Here is a 25,232-nt window from a genome sequence, read left to right on the forward strand (position 1 = left end):
AAATTATCATATAAACATAAATCATACAATCAAAGATTACTTTTAACTTAATTATTCAAATACATACATTTGAGATTGGGTTAACTAGAGATATATATTTGTGTGACTTCTACTATTCTACATAATTATTACTAATGAGTTTTGTCTTACAACACACGATATTAGTCCTTCTTGTGACTTTAGTCATGAAAAAAATTCAGAGACTAGGAGATTCTGTTATCTCATGACATAACATAAAAAAAAACATAGAACTCTAAAAAAAATAGGAATAGTTTTATATAAAAAATTATTAAGGTATTAAACTTTTTTATATAACTTAAACTTTTTATCATTAAAATATTGTAATGTTACATGCTCTTTAAGCCATTTTCTATGTTGTTACAAATATATGTTTAATAACTTTTTATTTTATTCTATTAAAAAATATTGTTATCTTTTTAAGACATTTTAAAATAAATATAAATATTTCTAAGAAATTCAATGATTAAATAGTTATAATTTTTTACTTATATTTTAATATTTTATGGTATTGGAAATATTATATAATACTTTTATAGTATAAAAATAATTAGAGCAATTCTGATTTACAAAAGGATAAGTTTTTTTTTTATATTTTTATCATGAAAGTATATACATTTTGTAAAAACTTGTAATTTCTTTGGTATAAATATATTATAAATTATTTTTTTATTTTACTAAATAAATTGTGTGAGAAGCTCCGTTGATATTGGGCGACTTACCTCTAAATTCCGAAGGACTATTAGCATCACAGCAAACATTTAAATTGATATCAATTTTAATAGCTTTTACTTTTGACCGTTGAATTTCAGACACCAAAACAAAATAAGACGTGTGTAAGTGTATTACACCTAATCCAACATAATTACAAGACGTTGGGTTAAGATTTATTCAATACACTCAATTAAAACTGAGTTCATATATTTTGAATTCAACCTAATTGAATTATTTACTCAATATATGATAAAAATATTACGTGTTTGACAATTTCATTATAAAAATAATTTTATATTTTATTACATAAATATTATTTATATATGCATAATAAATATAATTATTACCTTATAATTTAAGAGACAAAATGTTAACGAACTCAAACCTGTAGCCTTTATGGGAACAAAAATGAGAAATCTACGGAAAAAGATAAATCCTTGAGTCTGAAACCAAGAAGTTACGAGAAGTGCCATATGCAAAAGTAGAGGTGTCAATTTGACTTATGACCCTGGAGCTAATCCTAACTCACTTTTAAAAAAGTCCCCTCTTAAGAAGCTCCTCAAATGGGGGTCAAAAAAAAGCTCTAACCCCCAAAGCCCCCTCTCAAGGGAGTTAGGGTCAGGGTTAAAGTGGGTTTAGCCCACTAAAATTTTTTTGGAAACTAAACTTCAACATTCTTAATAGTAACTATTAAAAGTACTAAATTTTATATTCATGTAATTGATTTCTTATTTCAAATTATTAAATAAAACTAATTAATTATAGTATAATAGAATATTTAATATTCAAAATAACCACTTTTTTAAATAATTAAAAACAATTGCAAACCACACACTAAATTTTATACAACTAAATAGTATTACAAATTTATTTTACTGAAATATTATAAAAATGCTTTATTTTGTTAACAATTTTAATTAAATTATGTCTTATGTTGCAAACACCAATTATTAGAAAATTATATATAATTAGTAATATCAAAATAACCCCAAAGAGAGATAATAACATATTAATTTGATTTAATATTTGCACTGCTTTTATAGTTCTTAAAACGAATCACTGTTTTGTTTCCTCGACTTCTAAAACATCACTCAATCTGCTTTTAATTATTTAAAATTAAAATAATTCAAAAATTTATTATCTAAATTTTTTTATCAAAAATAGTATTAATATTTTATGTTTAAATTAAACTTATGTTTTATTTTGTTTTTTTCTCTCTGATAATCTTTTCTCAAAATCACCATAAGATATAGGGTTAAATATGTTTTTAGTCCCTAAACTATTGGTCGTTTCTGGTTTTCGTCCCTCTTCCAAACTAAGGTACAATTTGGTCTTCATTCTTTAGAAAAACGTTCGTTTTAGTCCTCAAAATTTTGTTTTTAGTCCTCGTTTTAGTCCTCGAAAGGTTCGTTTTTTCGACTAAAACGAACGCTTTTTAAAGATTGAGGACCAAATTGTACCTTAGTTTGGAAGAGGGACGAAAACCAGAAATGACCAATAGTTTAGGGACTAAAAACATATTTAACCCTAAGATATATTATAAAAAGAAAGTTAATTTCTTAAAATTTATAAAAAAATGAAAATTTTAAATAGACCTAAAGTACTAAAGAATGACAAATGTTATAGTGTTTCAATTATTTAACTAACACATTAAATAATTTATTTTTAACTTTCAATTAGAACACATAACATAAATGTATGTTTATGTTTATATTTATGTTTATGACATTTAAAATGTAAACATTTTGAGTGAGTAGTATGACGAGATTGAATTCTATGGGCGAATACAACTTCAGTCTGCACAAAGTTTATGAGTTTTTTCTTTTTATTTATTATTTTTGTTATGAACATGATTTGTTGAGTATAAAATGAAAAATAAAATCATTTATATTTAATTTCTTTTTCAATAACTTTCTAAGAAAATAAAGAAGCCTATTTTTTTTAAATTAAGAGCTTCAATTAGAGAAAATCTTATCTTAAATTTCAATTAGGATAATTTTAGATAAAAAGTTAATTTCTTACTTATAACTTAAAAAAAAAGTGAAATTAAATATTTAAATTTCAAATTTCTAAAATGATCCTTTAATTATATACTTAGAGAATCTAACTCAATAAATATTGTCATTTTGCTTTTGCTTCTTGATTTTAGAACTCTCCTCTTATAAAAATTTCAATTTATTTTCTATAGTAACTATTTTTGTAACAAATTAGGAGTTAATTATATTTTTTCTTGTATTCAAAATGAACATTTTTTCTAAAAAAAAGGCCCATGGGTTGGCTCTGGCCCACAGGGCTTTTGAAGATATTTTTGCCCCGTGGACTTTTTCTACGAGGGGCTTTTTGGCCCTGTGGATTTTTTTGGTCCCAACCCACGTGAGTTAGGGCCAAACCATGTAAGGAGGGCCAAATTGACAGGTCTATGCAAAAGTGGATGAAAGGAAGAAACAAGAGTAGTAGTAGCTTGACACAAGAAGTCCAGACACGCCGAAGAGATCGGATCATTATATTTTAACACCTTTTTAATAATTTTTAACAATAAATTATATGTTACTATTTTATTGTTTTTTATATTTGAAATGGATCCATCACAAGTTACTCTACTGATATAAGTTGTTATAAAAAATTGTAAAATAAAGTTGTTAAAAAAAATTTTCCAAAAAAATCACTGTCCAAGAAGAAAATAAAATGCTTAAGAAAAAAGATAATAAGCATACAAAGTCAGCAGAAGAATTCAACAACATTTTGATCATGAAAAGGAGGAACACCACTTAGTGGATATATGCCTGTTTAGAGTTCATGCCCATACATTTCTATCATAATACTAATACAAAAAGGAAAACAAATGAAACTCTGCAAAAGCTTATTTCCTTCCGATGACTGGAAGAAGACTTAGGTGGTACTCTGTCAAACACTTCACATGAAACAACAGAAGAAAGAGTCAAACGCAAAAAACTTATGTAAGGCTTGGATCAGAATTCAGAACAGAAGACAACTACAATGGTCTCTATGATAACAGCAAAGGCAACTACACAACAAACAGCCCCTATCACAACAACCTCAACACCCTTTTATCCAGTTTCTCTTCCCACAAACAGATCAACTACGGTTTCTACAATTTCTCATATGGCCAAGGTGTAGACAAAGTATACGCCATTGGCTATGCAGAGGCGATCTTAAGCCCGATGAGTGCCTTAAAGTCCTCAATTATTCCAGAGTGCCTCTGGCAGAGGGCTGTCCAAACCAGAAGGAGGCCACTTGGTGGAGGGTTGGAAAACCAACCCACGATCTGAGCGGTCTGAGCCAACAATCAGTTATTAAAGTAAGAGATAATTAGAGATATTGGGCGACCGAGATTAAAATTTTGTTAATCTATAAATATAGGTTAAAAGTGAGAGATAAGTGGTTCAATGTATATTTATTGTTATTGTTCTGGATAATTATTGACTTTATTACAGGAGAACCTTTGATAGGTATACTTTATAAAAATAAAAAAGAGATATACTTAGGAGACTTTAAGACAGGAAAATCTTTGACAAGTACACCTTTAAATAATAGGATAAAGATAAAAAAAAGATACACCGAACAATTACTATAAAAAAAATTGTGTGGGTGTTGGAAGTTGTTTGACCTCCCACTTGAAATAAGAATTGTAAAAGATTAAAATTTCTCCTTGGGTATTTTTATAGGCTTGATTAAATTTTAAATTATTGATAAATTTGATATTTTTTAATTAAAAATTTCTATTAAATTTGCTTGTGTCCATGACATTTCCAGGCCAATTACAGTGCACCGATTATTAGGCTGTTTAGTTTTATTGTATGCATGTCATCAATAGATGACACTCGTTAATTAATCTGGAATAACATTTAAGAAATTAAATAGAAATTTCTTCATTTCTATACCTTCAATCATTCCTTTATTCATTCTTAAAGGCAAGTTTTTCCTATGTTGTCTCTTTCTCATAATAAGAAATAAAAACTGCACATAAAATAAAATATAAAATCATGAAACTTATATTTTAATTGAAGAAATAAAAAAAAAACGAAACGTCAAATTAAAGTCCTCCTCGGGTCAGTCAACAATGCTAACATCATGTGCCAAATAAAGCTGATTCAGATCTCAAAAGACCCCAAATTAGTAGTAACATCCTATTATTGTTGGAAGGGTGACTGCGGCTGAGGGTGTAAGTAATAGACCCTGCGGCTGAGGGTGACTGCACTATCATATATCCTCCATTTTTCTTACCCAACACATTTACTATTTTTCTTGACCGATATTTCCAAAGCCACTTTTACAATCGACACAACCAGTTGCTGTCAAAACCTTCTCACCTCATTATCAGAACATCAATTAAAAAATGTAGAGATTATATTCAAGGGGCCAAGTTTCTACACCTAAACCATATTTCCGTCAATTTTATTAGTATATGGCTCATTCAATTTACATTTGTGAACAAAGCAACATGCTTTGTAATACATTTTCATGTATCAATTAAAAGCATAAAAAATAATGAGTTCTTTTTTAACCAAATCCACTCTATAAATATTCCATAGTAGGTGACGTTTATTCCCTTGCAATGACTGGAAGAAGACTTAGTGATACTCAATCAAACACTTCACATTAAACAACAGAAGAAAAAGTCAAACGCAAAAAACTTATGTAAGGCTTGGATCAGAATTCAGAACAGAAGAAGAGGAAGACTACAATGGCCTCTGTTTCTTTCACCCTCTTTTCCTTTCTCCGTTTTCTCTGTGTCATCGTAATCATATCACAGAGCAGAGCCCAAACACCCTGTGATAACAGCAAAGGAAACTACACAATAAACAGCACCTATCACAATAACCTCAACACCCTTTTATCCAGCTTCTCTTCCCACACACAAATCAACTATGGTTTCTACAATCTCTCATATGGCCAAGGGGAGGACCAAGTATTCGCCATTGGGCTCTGCAGAGGCGATCTTAAACCCGATGAGTGCCTTAAATCTCTCAATGATTCCAGAGTGTCTCTGGCAGCGAGTTGTCCAAACCAGAAGGAGGCCATTACGTGGACGGTAGAGTGCATGTTGCGGTACACTAACCGCTCCATATTTGGCGTTATGGAAAACCAACCTACGAACGATAACTACTACGATTTAAATGTAACGGGTTCGGTGGCAGAATTCAATGCAGCGCTGGAGACCTTGATGAGGAATCTAACACGCATAGCTGCATCTGGTGACTCTCGCCTTAAGTATGCCACTGGCAGTACTCCTGCTCCAAATTTTCAAACCATATACGGTCAGGCACAGTGTACTCCTGATCTGTCATCCGAAGATTGCACCAAGTGCTTGGATGAAGCTGTCTCAAAAATCCCAGATTGCTGTAGTGGGAAGGCTGGAGGCAATGTTGTAAAACCCAGTTGTAGAATTAGATTTGACCCTTATATCTTCTATGGACCTACGCTGAAACTAGACCCAGATGCGCCACCATCCTCTTCCACCAGCAACACTTCTTCTTCACGAGGTATCTCTCATGTTTTACTCAAATTGTTCACGTCATAATAATTACAACTTTTGTTAGAGATTTTGAATTTAAGGTGACCTTAAGTATTTGCTTATTAATCTTAATCCATGGACCGAGTATTCTGTTCGGTGCAGGAAAGAGCAACACAGCACGGACTATCATCGCCATAGCAGTGGCAGTAGCTTGTGTTGTTTTTCTGCTCGCTCTTCTCTGCATCTATTTAAGCCTAAGGAAGCAAAGAAAAAAAATTGAATGTAAGTCTAACTTGGATTTGCCATCATTTGTTATAAAAATTCGTCTTACAATTTAATGGAGCAGTAATCTAGCACAAATCATATCTGAATGATTTTAATTAAAAATCATTGATCCGATATAGTATCAACTTGACCATATTTCTTCTGGGTTTTTATTGTGAAATTATATCTCTCGATGCTATTTTTAACTGTACTCAATGGTCACATCTGAACAAATCAAATCTCACTCGAGTCCCTATGTTTATGAAGTTGAAAGAGAAGAAGAAAGTGATGAAGATGAAGTCGCATTTATTGAGTCATTGCAATACAACTTCAACACCATACGTGTTGCTACAAATGAATTCGCTGATTCTAATAAACTTGGACAGGGCGGGTTTGGAGCTGTTTACAAAGTAAGACTTCACCTTTCGTTCAGATAAATAACACCTCTTCATCAAAATATGTTATATCCAGTAATTTGGCCTAGATTGATTTACTATCCTTGAATCGTGTATCTTCAGGGTCAGCTTTCCAATGGGCAAGAGATTGCTGTCAAAAGATTGTCAAGAGATTCTGGGCAAGGGGATTTGGAATTTAAGAATGAAGTGCAATTAGTGGCCAAGCTTCAGCATCGAAATTTAGTAAGGCTACTTGGCTTCGGCCTGGAAGGAAGAGAAAGGCTACTTGTCTATGAATTTGTTCCTAATAAAAGTCTTGATTACTTCATATTTGGTAAGTTCAACATCTGCATAATTTTATTGTTTCTCTTACGTAGTACTGCTTCACGTCATAATAAAAGCCTTCATAATCATATTTGATAGATCTAAATGATTGCATAATTAGAATGTCGCTCTAAATTTCAGTTCTCGTCTGAGACAAGACAAAATCCTAATTACTGATATAGCGTTAAAACTCGTGACTTATACGCAGATCCAACCATGAAACCTCAATTGGACTGGCAAATGCGCTACAAAATCATTAAAGGTATTGCTCGAGGCATTCTCTACCTTCACGAAGATTCTAGACTACGGATTATACATCGTGATCTTAAAGCAAGTAATATTCTCTTGGACGGAGAGATGAATCCAAAGATAGCAGATTTTGGTATGGCAAGACTAGTTTTAATGGATCAAACTCAAATAAATACGAGTAGAATTGTTGGAACTTAGTAAGTATTACAGCATAGCTTATCTTATACATGACTTTAATTTCCATACACTATCAATGAGAAGTTTCGATTGTTTAACTTTTGAGTGGTAGCATAAAAAAAATACTTTTATAGCAATCGGAATTCAAAAATTAATGCTTTGTTAAGAAAATCACTGGCAAATTAGATGAAAAAAATTTATACTTAGATGAGTCATAATACTTATGAGGTATGACTAAAATTGTATCTTACTGGAATACAGTGGATATATGGCACCAGAGTATGCAATGCATGGACAGTTTTCAGCAAAATCAGACGTCTTCAGTTTTGGTGTACTGATTCTTGAGATTGTAAGCGGCCAGAAAAACAGTGGAATCAATAATGGGGAGAATATGGAGGATCTGCTAAGCTTCGTAAGTCTTCTTTTGGTCACTCGCTTCTTCTTTGCCACCTAAATTATGGATTAGAAGATTACATGCTCCAAAACGTTAATGTAGAAGTGAATCCGTGATCTGATAACAAATTTTGCAGGCTTGGAGAAGCTGGAAGGAGGGGAAGGCTATAAATATTGTAGATCCATCACTCAACAGCAATTCACGGAATGAAATGCTGAGATGTATCCATATTGGTTTACTCTGTGTTCAAGAAAATTTAGTTGACAGACCAACCATGGCTACCATTGTACTGATGCTTAATAGCCATTCTCTGAGTCTCCCTATTCCTGCAGAACCTGCATTTTATATGAACAGCAGAACTAGAAGCTTTCCAGAGATGCAGTCATGGGAGTATAATTCAAGGGAAAGAGGATCGAGTGAACCGATACTTAAATCAGCTCAAGAATCAGAAAATGAAGCTTCAATTACTGAGCTATACCCTCGCTAGATGTTGTTCATGAGAGTGGATCTTTCATCATTCATTTTGCTTCTCTTAAACCAAAATACAATGTATTGGAAAGTGGAGTAAAATGTGGGTGCAGTATCTTGTTTAAATATGTACACCGCACCTACTTTCTCTAAACCGAGACTGAAACCTGTGATATAACATGAAGTGTGTGTTACTATTATTCTGCTCTCTCTCTACACTAACATTTCTGTAATATTGATCTTCAAAATCTGGTTTCCGAATTTCCGTAGCATTTTTTCTGTTCTGTATATACCCTACATCAAACTACCGCCCAAATTCTTTATGTTGGAATCACTTAAATCTTAAGATCAAAAGTTCTAACAACTAATTAAAAGAAGGAACATGTGATATTAAAATAGAAAACTAGAAGTATTTATTTAAGGAGGAATAAAATTGAAATGTGAAGAGAAAACATAATGGTGAATAAAGACAATTAAAAAAGAAATTTATTATTTTAAAATTATTCTTACTCTCCCTTCTTCAACCAAACAATAGAAATTACATTTAATTATTAATATTTTAAAATATATTAAACAAACTAATTTTTAAAAAACATATGTATTAATATAATATTTAATGTTTTCGAAAATCAGATGAATCGATAAACCAAATGAAGAATTTTCAATAATTCCATCGCATTTGGATTGCAATCAAACAAACTAATAATAATAATAATAATTAAATGGTATAAAAATAATATTAAAAAAAAATAAAATCATAACTTTATAACACTGAAATATAAATAAAGCATAACTTTATGAGTTCTAGATTTGCAAAATATTAATTAAAATTCAAAATAAATATAGCAAATTAAAATTTAATAAAATACGATAGTGTCAATTAACGATAGAAGTTTTGCATCTAAATTAAGTCAAATATTAATATCAATAATATTAAGGTATAAATATTACATAAAAATATAAATGACTAAATTAGATGTTTTTTTAAAAAATAATAATAGTTGTTAAATAATATATACTTAGTTCTAATCCTTATCAAATAGATGTGTTTTATATTTTTTAAAGTAATTTTGTGGTTGGATTTTTACGTGTTTTGGGACCAATCGACGCGGGAGCAGACTGACTTAATCAACGCCAAAAGCTGACGGGCTTTTTCAGTATCGGCATTCAATTTTGCCAGTAATTCCGTTCTATCTCAATCAAGTTTCAGCCTGCTGGAGCTAAACGTGGTAGCGTATTTTACATTGGGAAATATTTTTTTAACAAATTTTTTTATAATTTTTTTACAACATGATTAATTCGTTTCAAATATTTTTTTAAAAATAAATTTAAATAAACCAATAAAATAATAACATACATTTACTAAAAATATTTATATTTTAAATTTGCTTCACTCTTCTAACGAGTCTGAATAATAGATTATATCTATATAATTCTCCTAACTTTTTAACTTGTATTAAAAAACTAAATAATCACATTAAAAAAAGTTTATTAAAAAGGCATATTCTACTATGATAAAAAAAAATTATCAATATTGTTTTAAAATTAAGATAAGATATTTACGTGACCGACACGGCGTGCATAACCTTTAGTTTGTATTGAGAGGTAAACTTTGGTTGTGACTGAGTCAAACAGTTCACACTCTGTGAAAGTAAAGCTGCTTAGGTAAGCTTGAATCCTCATTCTTGGTTCCATATGTTACTCCTGAATCAGAATGACTGCAATTTTCTGTTTGCTTGGTCTCTGTGCCACCATAATCATATCGCATGCAAGCGCTCAGACACCATTCTGTGATAACAGCAAAGGCAACTACACAGTCAACAGCGCTTATCACAACAACCTCAACACCCTCCTATCCAGTTTCTCTACCCACGCCCAAGTGAACTACGGTTTCTACAATTTCTCACATGGCCAAGGCCTAGACAAAGCATACGCCATTGGGATCTGCAGAGGGGACCTTACACCGGAAGAATGCCTCAAATGCCTCAACGAAAACGGAGCGGCTCTCACAAAAAACTGTCCAAACCAAAAAGAGGCAATTGTGTGGGATGGTGAATGCTCCTTGCGTTACTCTAACCGCTCCATATTTGGCCTCATGGATAATCAACCTACGGTGCTACTCTATTACACGTTGGAGGTAAGGGGTTCGATTGAGCAATTCAACGCAAAGCTTGAAAGCTTGATGAGGAATCTAACACGCATAGCTGCGTCTGGTGACTCTCGTCGTAAGTATGCTACAGGCAGTGCACCTGCTCCAGATTTTCAAACCATATACGGTTACACGCAGTGCTCGCCTGATTTGTCTTCCGAGGATTGCTCTAAGTGTTTGGAAGAATCTATCTCAAAAATCCCAGATTGCTGTAAGGGCAAGGCTGGAGGCAATGTTTTGAAGCCCAGTTGTAGAATTAGATTTGACCCTTATATATTCTTTGGACCTACACTCAAGTTAGACCCAGATGCACCACCACCACCAACCACCCCACCACCCTCTCGCTTAGCCAACAACACTTCTTTACATTCCAAAGGTATTCTTCTTCTCTATTCACAACTTATTCCTCATCCAATACAATAAAACAGCACAAAAATTCTCCCAAGTTCACTTAAAGGGGTTTAACCAAAAGCATATGCATAAAAGTTTGTACGTAAAATAAATCAATTTTTTATAAATTAAATTGACGTACTTATAGATAATTTTTTATTCAATTTTTAGTGTACTGAGAACTTGGTTTTATTAATTTATTTATTTTTTAAGCTTTATGGAAAAGTTTTCTTCCACAACACTTTTGACTTTGTTTCAACACTTTTTCCTCTCTCTTAACTGCTGTTTTATTTTTATATTAAAATTTAGGCTCATGTTGGACTTTGGATATTTTATTATTCTAAATTCGTGACCGAGGATTCTGGTTTCTACAGGAAACAGCAACACGTCACGAACCATCATCGCTGTAGCAGTGCCAGTTGCTGGTGTTGTTTTAGCGCTCAGTCTTTTTTGCATATATCTGATAGTTAGGAAGCCAAGAAAACAAATTGAAAGTAAGTCTCTAATGCTCCAAAAATCGATTTCCTGTCATATTAAAAAAGAAAATTAATTAGTTATTTGGTCCATGTTTTAATACAAAAGACAGAATTTAGTTCTTCTGATTTTTTATTTTTAATTTGTCATCCATTTTTTAAAATTGATGTAATTTGGTCTATATTAACAATACAAAAATGTTAATTATATCAATAAAATAAATTATTTTTATTAACAACTTCAATTTTAATGAAAAATCTTTGATCTGTTTCAAGAAATTTAACAAGAAAAACCAAATTACATAAAATTTTCACAAATAAAAAACAAATTGCATTAATTGTTCACAAATTAAAACTAAAAAAAAGGATTAGCTTGATATTTTTTTTTTTATGATAACATGATTAAATAACTAATTAAACTAAAAAAAATATAAATGATTCCTTTCTTCAAATTTTGTTTAGTTCATCAAATTATTTCTGACCAGGTAACAGGGAAAATATATTTAGCCATTTCCTGTTAATTTTCATTATTGGAAAATTATCTCTTTCTGTTATTTTTTTTTTCTTGTATTCACTTATTATATTCAAATACTCACTAATATTACCCCTGTCCTCATGCATGTGAAGTTGGAAAAGAAGAGGACAGTGAGGATGAAGATGAAGTTACATTTACTGAGTCATTGCAATTCAAATTTGAAACCATCCGAATTGCCACAAATGAATTTGCTGATTCTAATAAGCTTGGACAGGGCGGGTTTGGAGCTGTATACAAAGTAAGATCATGATTTGATTCGGTTAAAACCATCATCAAAATATAATACATCATGATTTTTCTCCCACAGATATTTTACCATCCTTCACTGATATATTTTCAGGGTCAGCTTTCCAATGGACAAGGAATTGCTGTGAAAAGGTTGTCAAGTAATTCTGGGCAAGGAGATACGGAGTTCAAGAATGAAGTGCTTTTATTGGCCAAACTTCAACACCGAAATTTAGTGAGGCTGATTGGTTTCTGTTTGGAAGGAAGTGAAAGGCTCCTTATCTACGAATTTGTTCCTAATAAAAGTCTTGATTACTTCATATTTGGTAAGCTCGAACAACTGCATTATTAGACTGTTACTCTATTGTTCTAGTTTTGATTTAAGGACTCAACTAAAATATTGCTTTGTAATATTCATCTGGTTTCCGTATGTATATATAGATCCAATAAAGAAAACACAGTTGGATTGGCAAATGCGCTACCAAATAATTAGAGGTATTACAAAAGGCATTCTCTATCTCCATGAGGATTCTCAACTACGAATTATACATCGAGATCTAAAAGCAAGCAACATTCTCTTGGACGAAAACATGTATCCTAAGATATCAGATTTTGGGATGGCAAGATTGTTTCAGGTGGATCAGACTCAAGCAAATACACACAGAGTTGTTGGAACCTAGTAAGTGAGAGAATATAATGTAATTGTTGTACAAACTTAATTTCAATCAACTGTAAAGTAAAATAATTTACATTGAAGTTTCATAAATTTTGAGTAATTAAATGTGCATTTGGTTGGCACGCAGTGGATATATGGCTCCTGAGTATGCAGTATATGGTCATTTTTCAGCAAAATCAGATGTTTTTAGTTATGGTGTAATGGTTCTTGAGATTGTAAGTGGGCGAAAAAGCATTGGTGCTCGTCATGGGGAGACAGTGGAGGATCTATTGAGCTTTGTAAGTCTTTTTGTTCTTCTCACTGTATTTTCCCTCTCCTTTATCAGAAAATTATTTGTTTCTTCAGATAACTGTACAAATGAAACGTGTGAAGTAACGAACATGCATTTGAGGAATTAATGCAGACATGGAAAAACTGGAAGAATGGAAATATTACAAATATTGTAGACCCCACATTAATGAAGGGTTCTCGAAATGAAATGATAAGATGTATCCACATTGGGTTACTGTGTGTTCAGGAAGATATGACCAGCAGACCAACCATGGCTTCTGTAGTACTCATGCTTAATAGTTATTCTATCTCTCTCCCAATACCTTCAGAACCTGCATTTGTTGTCAATAGTAGCACAAGAAGCTATCCAAACATGTTGTCGGGTGAGCTTAATTCAGAGAAAACAGGATCGACTGAATCCACGAATAAACCAGCTCAATCTTCGGTAAATGAGGTTTCAATTACTGAGTTATACCCTCGCTAGAATTTGACACAATACGAGTGGTTTGAAGCTTAAGCTACATGCTATTGTAGCTTTATGTTTTGTTCAATATTTTGATTGTTCTATCCCTGGGTAAGCTGCCTACAACCTTGTGAAGCTTAATTTACATCTTTCTACGGTAAAACGAAAAATTAATTGGACCTGAATTACACAGATATTGATTTTGTGCATAATATTTCTGCTTTGTCTTGGGTTGGCTTGGTCCTCTGCTTTTCATCATTTTCTATATGTTCAGATGCTCGGAATTTCATCTTTCTTTCTTCACTGCCACTCTTTCATAGTTGACGAATGGAAACGCTTTTGCATATTTTTCTTCACCCACCTATAAATATCTTTTCTCTTTCATCGTATTTCCTCCTACAGCTCCAAAAATTTCTATTTTATCATTTTCATTAATAACCATTAATATTCTAACGTTTTTTACTTAACTGATAGTTAAGAATTTTTTTTACCTACCGGGGTTAATTTTTTTTTTTTTACTTAATAACATTAGAATACCAGTTAAGAATTTTTTTAATTTACTTCTTTTATTTTAATTGTAATAATAATAATCAAACATTAAAAGAATTAAAAATTTAATATTTTTAATTAAAAAACTAAATTAAAAAATATTTATTTAAATTTAATAATCAAAAAAATATTTTTTAATATAATAAATATTTAATTAATTTAATATTTTTATATAATTAAATATATATTAATATTTTAATTTATAAAATATTATTTATTAAGAAATAAATAAAACATATTATAGAATTAAAATTAAAACTTAAAAAAATATTAACCTCGGAAAAACGGTTAACATATAAATAATTCAAAATTGAATGTTAACGGTATTTACGGTTATCATTTTTTTAAGTTTTTTTTTGTTTTTAATTTTTTAATATGTTTTATTTATTTTTGTTTAATAAATAATATTTTTTAAATTAAAATAGTCATATATATTTAATTATATGAAAAATATAAATTTAATTAAATATTTATTAGATAAAAAAATATTTACTTATTACTGAATTAAAATAAATAAAATTATTAATTTAATACTATTTTAATTTTTTTTTAATTTAAAATATTAAATTTTATTTTGTAATTTATTATTATTATTAAGTAAAAAAATAAAAAAAGTAAATTAAAAGAAATATAAAAAAATCGTAACCATTGTTCAAATTCAGTAAAGTGTTGACAGGCGTAGAGCTGTCAAATGAGCCCCTTTAATAAGATTTGGCCCTAGCCCATGTGGGTTGGGGCCAAAAAAGCCCATAGGGCCAAAAAAACTCTTTACTAAAAAAGCCCACAAGGCTAAAAACCCCCAAAGCCCTATAGGCCAGGGCCAGCCCATGGGCTTTCCTTTTTACAAAATTTAACGTCTAGAAACATAATATCATCATACAAGTAATCACAAATCATATGTATTTTTTATCCAGTTTTCATTTTATCTTTGTTAGTAATAACTTATAACCATAATTGATTCATGTATAATTATATTTTTTTACCAATAAAATTAATTTTCTACTTCATAACTGTTTCTATATTAATTAGTTTAATAATAATGCTTTTATACAATTATTCTTAATTTTCAAATTTTATTTTGATAATTTTTTCATCTTAATTTTGGTTTGTAAATTTGACGATTCAGAGATATCCACATAAAATAGGTTTAAAAGTTAAAAAATTTAATTTAATATGTAAAATTTTGATGGACTAACGAATTTATTTATTGATGGTAATCTATTTTGTCACTAGTTTAAATCAATATCATTCGATTAAGATTTGTGATCAAAATTACATTATTTTTAATTGGTGTGAACATGTTAAAATTTTGACTTAATAACTTTTTTAATTTTCCAAATTTAATAAAATTAATATTTATTATTTACAAATTTTTATGAAACGTATTATTTAGTCATTTACATCAATTTATATATTTTTATGTCTTTTTCATATATTTTATATTATATTTATTTGTCTTTTTTATTAGTTTCTTATTAAGAGACATTGATGTAATTTATTTATTATTATAATTATTATAATTTTTATTTATTTTATATGTTAATAATTAAATACAATAATAATTTGAATTTTAGTATTATAAATTATAACATTATATTTATTTAAAAATATTGTATCTATTATTTAATTATTTTTTATTACAATCGGCTCAATTATGATAAATAATTTAATAAAAACGATCTTTGTTGGATAAAGATAAGCATGATTTTAAAATAGTAATTTAATCTAAAAGGTTAGAAAAAAATATGATTTTATAACCACTAGGATTACATCTAGATCTTGTATAGTGACATATATGATATTTATAAGAATTTTGCCTAACAAGGATTTTTCACTAAAAAAGTTAGTTCTTTTATTACGTGAAATTAATTTTAAACTTTACAAAGTTTGTGGTTTAATTTTTTAATGTGTATATATATATATATATATATATATATACAAAACATTCAACAAAAGAATTTTATATGACAAACTATAAAAAATAAAAATTTTACACCGATATTAAAAATTTATCCAATCAGTAGATTTAAATTTAAAATCTATCCATAATTAATATTTCAAATATTTATATAGATATCAGAATTCGATTATTGAAAAATCGAATTTTCAACTGTGTTACTTTTATAATTTATTTTTTGAAATTTTTTTATTTTCTTTTAAATAAAAATAATAATAATAATTTTCTTTTTTAACTTTCCAAAATAATAAAATTATATATTTAAAATATACTTATAATTAAAAAATTATTTTAAATAAGTTTTTATAAAATCAATATTTATACATTTATATTTAATTAAAAAGATATTAAATATCATGTAAATTTTGAAAATTATTGAACTTGTAAAGTAAATAAAAGAAATAACTAAAAAAACATTAAAAGTGAATTAATTTAGTTTGGGGGCTAGCCCCATCCTAACCCTGCCCCAGCCCACTTTATGTGGGGCTTTAGGGGTTGGGGCTTTTAAAAAGCCCCCTATTAAGGGGGCTAAAAAATTGGGGCTTAATTTTAGAAGGGGTTAGGGTCAACCCATGGGCCAGGGGTTGAAATGACACCTCTAGACAGGCGTTCAAACGCTGGTGATTATTAAGGAAAAGGGTATAATAGGATTTTTAAACGCTGGTGCTTATTAAGGAAAAGGATATAATAGGATTTTTTTAGAGGTGCTGAAGAAACAACACAAGTGTAGGTGTATGAAGAACTGCTTATACAATTTTATTAAAATCATTATTCACTTAATTTTTTTTATCTGAAAATTATGTTGCATACTTAGAGTTAATATTTAAAATAACTTTCATCTTAGTTCATCTTCATGTTTGTTAGACAAATTATTTTTGTCTGTTGTCTTTTCTTTTTCATAATAATATAATAATAAAATAAATTAGTAGAAATATAAAAGTATGAACATTAAAACGAGCCTTCCAACCATCACACCAAACTCCTTAATGAGGCAAGGAAAAAATAGCACAGAAAAAAAAAAAGAGAGGACCACGCTATAGTTTAATGAGTCCAGGAAAATAGTACACTTTTTCACATGCCAGAATAATCAAAGCAGACCCATTTTTCTGCCAACTCACTGCAATTACAATTACTGAGACTTTAATCTTTTTCCTTACCAATTTTTTAAGCTCATCTTTAGTAGAGTTAAGCTGTTAAATGACTCTGTATTCTATATTTTATCTGTTAGTCTTTTTTTAGAATAATTTAAAAAAAATATATTTAACTATCTTCTGAAAACATGTTTTCCCAATTATGTTTTTAAACGTTATTTATATTTGAGATTTTGTTCTAAAATCAAAATCAGTAGAACGTTGATACATAGTGTACCGTACCGTCCTCCTGATCGAACGACTCTTCAAAGACAGATCGAACGGTTATCTCAAGGTCATCCACCAAGGTCACCATCAGGACTGAACGTCGAAGCAAATGTTGTCTTTGGACCGATCGTACATAGAATGAGCGATCCTCCAAAGGTCGTCCATCCGGGTCGACCGTCAAGACCGAGCGTCCAAGCTGACCGATCAGCAAAACCAAGTGGTCGCCCGTCCAGGTTGACGTCCCTGGCCAACCACCCCTTATGACCGGCCGTCCCGACCGACCCAGGTCGACTACACGGTTAAACACTAATGACTCATTAAAGCCCTTAATGAAGATTAAGGTATGATTGGATCGTTATCAGGAAAGGTAAAAGCCCATTACAATCAGTATAAATAAAGGTTCCATGTATGATTTCTGGACAGATTTTTTACGATGCAATATATACACGCATTACAGATCGCTCTATCATATTACTGACTTGAGTGTCGGAGTGCCTTTGACAGGTATCCGACTGCCCGGTTTAAAGAACGAGGAGAGAGAACGAATACTACAACCAGGACTTGAAGACGAGAGAGCCCCTTCGGCCCTTCCCAGCGCGTCCAGCCCTCAAAAAAGAGGTAACCGTCCGGTTTTCGCCAGCTTCTAGTACCATCCTTCTAGCACCGGAACCGTTCGATCTGCTTCAGTTCGTGGGATTCAGCAACGTCCGCCCGTCTTCGACAAATTCTTGAATGTTTTAACAGGGTCACACCAGATCCGACCAAAATACATAGCTTTGTTTGCTATATCAAACAATATGTTTAGATTGTTTATATTCTTTAATATAAATTTTGTAGAAAGAGTTAATTTCGACATATATTTTAATCATGTTTAATCATTTAAATGACACGTTATTTAAATTTATCGTGCTTCAGTAAGATCACCAAAGTCATTGATGTCAGAATAATAAATAAAAACTAACAAAAACAAAATTAACAGAACACGTAATTTACAATAATCTTACTTTACAGAAAGAAATAAAATATTAATCTTCACTCTAACTCTAAAAATAAATAAAACGGAAAACAAAGAGATATAAAATTTTAGAATATAAACAAATTTTCTTACTTAATTTCTCTCTCAAACAATAAAACAATGAAAAATAATAATGTATCTTAAAAAATATTTAACTCCTTTTGTAACATGTATTAAAATAAAAATTTTCCTAAGATTTTCTTTTATCAGAATCCTTATATATACTGACATACTGACGTAAATATAAACGTTATTGCTTATGTGTATATATATTTTTAAATATTATAATATTGTATTATTAGGTAATGATATTGTAATGTCATTAATTATACAATTTATATTTATTAATTGCAAAGTATAATATACATTACTATACATATGTTTATAATAGTGTTGAACATGTTTTTTAAGTTATATAACATTTGTATGTTATGTGTATTATTTATTGACGGAACCAAATGTTGCATAGATACCAATTTCATCCTTAAAATAATATTTATTGTTTAAATGTGTTGATTTTCCTTTTTTTTTTTTCTGAGCTCCTCTTTTAGATAGTTTTCTTTTATGTCTTTGTTATATGGTCATTCTTCTATATAACATTTAATCTTTATTGTTATAGTAATGAATTTCGATGAACTCTTGTTTTTGTTTTTACATTTTGTTATGTCATTTATTATAAGGAAAAACATTACATATTGATTTTAAGTATTAGACTAACAATAACATTTTTCAAAAAAAATAGATCATACAATATTTTTAACAGTCTCTATCAAGCTAATGAGTTTGAATCTCATCAAAATATATATAGTAAGTTACTGAAATATTCAATTTTAGAATATTACACTATTATAAATAAGTGCTAAAGTTTTAAATTCATCTAAGTCACACATAAATAATTAATGTTCCAACAACATCATACTTAATTAAAGTTTTCAATAACAATACATATAAGCATCTAATTGGAATAAAATACGTAGTCTATAAAACATTATGCATTTTAAATCATCTCTACATCTTAATAAAGAATAAAAATAAACATCTCGCTTCCAATTTATGTACAAATCAATTTTAGCTTGTAAAAAAATCATAAATATCTATAATTACACAATCAGATTTTATATAATATGTCAGAAGTAGAATGTATGAATTTACGTAAGATTTAGTTTTACATATATGAAATAGTTCTAAATAAAATGTGGAGAAAATGTAAAGTGACCGTTGTATACAGTTTTCAGCAGTTAAATTTTCAAATTGTGTAATGAATAAATCAATTTTAGCTTGTTAAAAAATTATAATTATTTATAAAATATTTAATGAAAGTATATAAATAAAATAAAAAAAATTGTGAATTTACAAAAAAGAAAACATGCACCTCCTTTGCGAGGAAAGTGATAGAATTAATTGAATGACCATATGATATATTAACAATTTTTTAACAATAGACTATGAAAATTGACTAATCACAAACTACCACATAGATGTTGTAAAAAAAATTTATTAAAAAAACATTTTTTTTAGTTGAAAGGATAGAAAGATCATCCTTTGATACAAAGACAACATTAACTACTTAGGAAAGCAGGAAATCAAATTAAATTTAAAAAATATTAGATAACTATTTTAGTTTTTTTTTTGTTAAGTAAAATTATATTGTCAAATATATTTTTTTAAAATGTATGTTAAATTCAAATTGAATAACGGAAAACCTTATGAAGTCGTGACTTTGGTTCATGTTTCACATAAAAGACAAATATATTTTTGTTAGTTTAATAGAAATAATAATTTTTTATATTTTATATTATTTGTTATGTAAATTGATTTTTGGGTTAAATATGTTTTTCGTCCCTTAAGTATCACACGATTGATAAGTGTGAAAAAGAGTTGTTTTTATACTTATAAATGAGCTCAATCTTGTAATTATTCATGTTGTTACTCATTGAAAAGTTGTAATAAATACAGGAAATGTATTATTTAGACTCTGTCAACCAATTTTCGCAAAGCGAAAGCCAAAATTCGCACTGCTAGAAGAAGAAAATTTGCATAGCGCAAAAAGAAAATTCGCATAGCGCACCAGTACATGTGCGCTGAGCGAATTAATGAATTTAAGTGACTTTAAAAGACGTGACAGGGCGACAGAAAGATTCTCAGGAACTTCCGGAGACTACTTCAAGGCATCAAGACACCATGGTTGCAAGGGATTGCTGAGTAGTTAAATTTCTTTTTCGTTGGGATTGGATGTAATGAGCTCACTGTAATTTTGCTGCTCATATGCTCTTTCTTGAATTTATTATCATTATATGAAAATATAATGTTATTTGAATGTCTTTGATTACTGGAAAGTAACTTTGAACATGAACGAACGTAGATAAAGCACTTAAGTGATTTGGGATCTAGGAATAGACTCAATAACTTGGTCATTCTTAACATCCGACTTAATGCAAATTGTATATTAAACTGACTAAGGGATTATCATTTTAATATATTAATTTAGAATTAGTTGCTAAGGAATTAGGACTAGTATGCCTTGATGTGAATGTTTGAATGAAGTAATGAAATATTGAACAGAGTTTTATATTCATATGATTCATGTAACCCAATTCCAACGAAGTTTCTTTTAAATATAATTCCTTGCACACCAACTATTTGATAAAAATACCAAAAAGATTTTCTTGTGTTTTTTTTTGTACACTTTGATGTCTAATTGAGTTATAAAAGGAAGAATTGTCCTGTGTTGCATAAGTCTCTTGGGAGAACGATACTTTGAACTTACTCTATATTACTTGGAACGATTTGGTATACTTGCCAAAAAGTTATCAACGATTTTAGTTTTAGTCCCTATTCAAAACTTTGATGGTTTTTAGTCCTCGTAGTTTTGAAACTCTTAGTATTAGTCCTTAAAAATGGATGGCGTTAAGTTTTAGTAGATGTGACAAACGATGAGGCCAGGTTTGATGCCATCTGTCGTGCCACGTTGATTGTTTCATTTTTCAAGTTGAACCTAACTTCGTCCTCTACGGCGACCCAGAAGCTTCCCGTCTCTGCCCCTCACCCTCCACGCCCTCCAGCAGCACCGTGGCCAGGAAGGTGTCGGCATCGTCGCCCCCATCAACAAAACCCTAACAACAGTTCCCATCTTTCCCACTGTTCCAAACACAACAATTCAAGTCCCCCCAAAACAAAACCCTAACAACAGCACAATCACTCTCTCTAGACAACATCACCCCTAACTCCCAAATCAAGCTCAAACCAACAACTACATACACAAAAACAAATTAAGGAAGAAGAGCTTGTTGCTATCGTTGAAGAAGAGGAGGAGCTGAAGACAATGAAGGACCACATCGACCTTGACTCATCACAAGCGAAGCAACAAAAAGTGCATGACTTCAAGGACCTCGTGGGAAGCTTCTTCTCCGCGGCTTCGGTTTTCAGCAAGAAATTGCAGAAGTAGCGGCAGAAGCAGAAAGCGAAGAAGCGAAGGAACGGTGCTCTTCTGGTGGAGAAGCCAATCGGGCGGTAGTTCCGGGACACGCAATCGGAGATCGGACACGCAATCGGTTTCAATTACTGAGTTATACCCTCGCTAGAATTTGACACAATACGAGTGGTTTGAAGCTTAAGCTACATGCTATTGTAGCTTTATGTTTTGTTCAATATTTTGATTGTTCTATCCCTGGGTAAGCTGCCTACAACCTTGTGAAGCTTAATTTACATCTTTCTACGGTAAAACGAAAAATTAATTGGACCTGAATTACACAGATATTGATTTTGTGCATAATATTTCTGCTTTGTCTTGGGTTGGCTTGGTCCTCTGCTTTTCATCATTTTCTATATGTTCAGATGCTCGGAATTTCATCTTTCTTTCTTCACTGCCACTCTTTCATAGTTGACGAATGGAAACGCTTTTGCATATTTTTCTTCACCCACCTATAAATATCTTTTCTCTTTCATCGTATTTCCTCCTACAGCTCCAAAAATTTCTATTTTATCATTTTCATTAATAACCATTAATATTCTAACGTTTTTTACTTAACTGATAGTTAAGAATTTTTTTTACCTACCGGGGTTAATTTTTTTTTTTTACTTAATAACATTAGAATACCAGTTAAGAATTTTTTTAATTTACTTCTTTTATTTTAATTGTAATAATAATAATCAAACATTAAAAGAATTAAAAATTTAATATTTTTAATTAAAAAACTAAATTAAAAAATATTTATTTAAATTTAATAATCAAAAAAATATTTTTTAATATAATAAATATTTAATTAATTTAATATTTTTATATAATTAAATATATATTAATATTTTAATTTATAAAATATTATTTATTAAGAAATAATTAAAACATATTATAGAATTAAAATTAAAACTTAAAAAAATATTAACCTCGGAAAAACGGTTAACATATAAATAATTCAAAATTGAATGTTAACGGTATTTACGGTTAACATTTTTTTAAGTTTTTTTTTGTTTTTACTTTTTTAATATGTTTTATTTATTTTTGTTTAATAAATAATATTTTTTAAATTAAAATAGTCATATATATTTAATTATATGAAAAATATAAATTTAATTAAATATTTATTAGATAAAAAATATTTATTTATTACTGAATTAAAATAAATAAAATTTTTAATTTAATACTATTTTAATTTTGTTTTTTAATTTAAAATATTAAATTTTATTTTGTAATTTATTATTATTAAATAAAAAATAAAAAAAGTAAATTAAAAGAAATATAAAAAATTCGTAACCAGAGTTCAAATTCAGTAAAGTGTTGACAGGCGTTCAAACGTTGGTGATTATTAAGGAAAAGGATATAATAGGATTTTTCAACGCTGGTGCTTATTAAGGAAAAGGATATAATAGGATTTTTCAACGCTGGTGCTTATTAAGGAAAAGGATATAATAGGATTTTTTTAAAGGTGCTGAAGAAACAACAGAAGTGTATGAAGAACTGCTTATACAATTTTATTAAAATCATTATTCACTTAATTTTTTTTATCTGAAAATTATGTTGCATACTTAGAGTTAATATTTAAAATAAGGTTTAAACCCTCGGATGATCCTCGTATTTATATAGGAATCTCAAATGGGTCATCATTTTTTTTTTCGGTCTCAATTGGGTCATATTTTTTGTAAAAATGAGCCAATTTTATCCTAACCGTTAAGTGGTCTCATACGGCGTTAAGTTTAGCTGAGCTGTATTTTATATTTTGAGGACGTGACATTGTTCATTAAAATTGAATGGCTGGTGTGTTTTAAAATTGTTCACATCACACCTCAAATCAACTTCTTCTTCTTCTTCTGTCTCATCACTCTCTCTCTCTCCCATCTGTTCCAACGCTCAAAAGCTGGAATCTTTCTTTGTTTTTTCCTCTTCTACTTCATCTTCCAACTTTTCCAGTCCTTCTCCATTTTCTATCATTTTTCATTATCATCTCCTTCTCTGCATTAAAAATATCTCTCCATTGCTCCATCCTTTATTATTCTCTACTTTAACTACTGCGTGGTGCTTCTACTGACATTAGTTGGGTCAGGATGCAAAATTTATTAATTGAAGACTTTGAAAGGGTTCCACCTGTATGAATGAGGCATCCATTAAAAACAAAAATAAATAAAATAATTGACTTTATTTCTCTGCTTTTCCTTTCGAAAGCAAAGTTTAACATGGCAGTCGATGCATCATGCATCCATAACATCGGATGCATACTGGCCTTTTCTGTTCAAAGACTATTAAATAAGAGGAGATGAATATTTAACGGTTATGCAGACCTTCTTCCCATCCAAAAAACACTTTTTCATAAAAGGAAAAAACTGACTAAAATACAATAAAGCTAAGCAATGAAGAACAGGAAAAATATTGCAGAAGCCAGAAGTAGTGAATGTTTAGTGCGTAATTGATATTGGTCAAGAAGAATAAAGCCTGCTTACCATACATGTGTTTCAGATTATGTGAAACGCGATAATTGGTCAGGAAAAATAAATGATGATTCAGATGAAAACTAGTGATCTAAAGAAAAAAAACAATGAAAAATAAGTTAATTTAATTTATTTAAAGATAATAATGAATTTGAATAAAAAACAAAGAAGTTGGAAGATGAAGTAGAAGAGGAAAAAACAAAGAAAGATGGCAGCTTTTGAGCATTGGAAGAGATAGAAGAGAGAGAAAGTGATGAGACAGAAGAAGAAGAAGTTGATTTGAGGTGTGATGTGAACAATTTTAAAACACATCAGCCATTCAATTTTAATGAACAATGCCACGCCATCAAAATATAAAATACAGCTCAGCTAAACTTAACGCCTGAGAGCACTTAACGGTTAGAGTAAATTAGCTCACTTTTACAAAAAATATGACCCAATTGAGACCGAAAAAAAAAACGATGACTCATTTGAGATTCCTATATAAATATGAGGACCATCCGAGGATTTAAACCTTAAAATAACTTTCATCTTAGTTCATCTTCATGTTTGTTAGACAAATTATTTTTGTCTGTTGTCTTTTCTTTTTCATAATAATATAATAATAAAATAAATTAGTAGAAATATAAAAGTATGAACATTAAAACGAGACTTCCAACCATCACACCAAACTCCTTAATGAGGCAAGGAAAAAATAGCACAGAAAAAAAAAAGAGAGGACCACGCTATTAATGAGTCCAGGAAAATAGTAGACTTTTTCACATGCCAGAATGA

General features: G+C 29.7%; 2 protein-coding genes across 3 annotated transcripts; both read left to right on the forward strand.

The window, feature by feature from the left end:
- Positions 1-5,320: 5,320 nt before the first annotated feature.
- Positions 5,321-8,679, forward strand: LOC124836172 (cysteine-rich receptor-like protein kinase 26). Its single transcript, XM_088095838.1, has 7 exons — positions 5,321-6,236; positions 6,371-6,490; positions 6,740-6,882; positions 6,991-7,201; positions 7,400-7,637; positions 7,879-8,029; positions 8,148-8,679. The coding sequence occupies exons 1-7, from the start codon at positions 5,438-5,440 to the stop codon at positions 8,496-8,498; spliced, it is 2,013 nt and encodes a 670-aa protein (XP_087951964.1). The 5' UTR covers positions 5,321-5,437; the 3' UTR covers positions 8,499-8,679.
- Positions 8,680-10,043: 1,364 nt separating this feature from the next.
- On the forward strand, positions 10,044-13,888 carry LOC124828801 (cysteine-rich receptor-like protein kinase 26). Of its 2 annotated transcripts, none has more exons than XM_088096627.1 (7): positions 10,044-11,004; positions 11,393-11,512; positions 12,119-12,264; positions 12,367-12,577; positions 12,693-12,930; positions 13,055-13,205; positions 13,253-13,474. In XM_088096627.1, exons 1-7 carry the CDS (start codon positions 10,194-10,196, stop codon positions 13,274-13,276), a joined length of 1,701 nt encoding a protein of 566 aa, XP_087952753.1. In that variant the 5' UTR covers positions 10,044-10,193; the 3' UTR covers positions 13,277-13,474. The 2 variants fall into 2 exon arrangements, with proteins under 2 accessions (XP_087952753.1, XP_087952752.1); XM_088096626.1 differs by having other exon boundaries at positions 10,049-11,004; positions 13,331-13,888.
- Positions 13,889-25,232: the final 11,344 nt, after the last annotated feature.

This window comes from Vigna umbellata, chromosome 8 (assembly GCF_029865625.1).
Source record: "Vigna umbellata cultivar VRB3 chromosome 8, Vumbellata_1.0, whole genome shotgun sequence".
Taxonomy (NCBI): Eukaryota; Viridiplantae; Streptophyta; class Magnoliopsida; order Fabales; family Fabaceae; genus Vigna; species Vigna umbellata.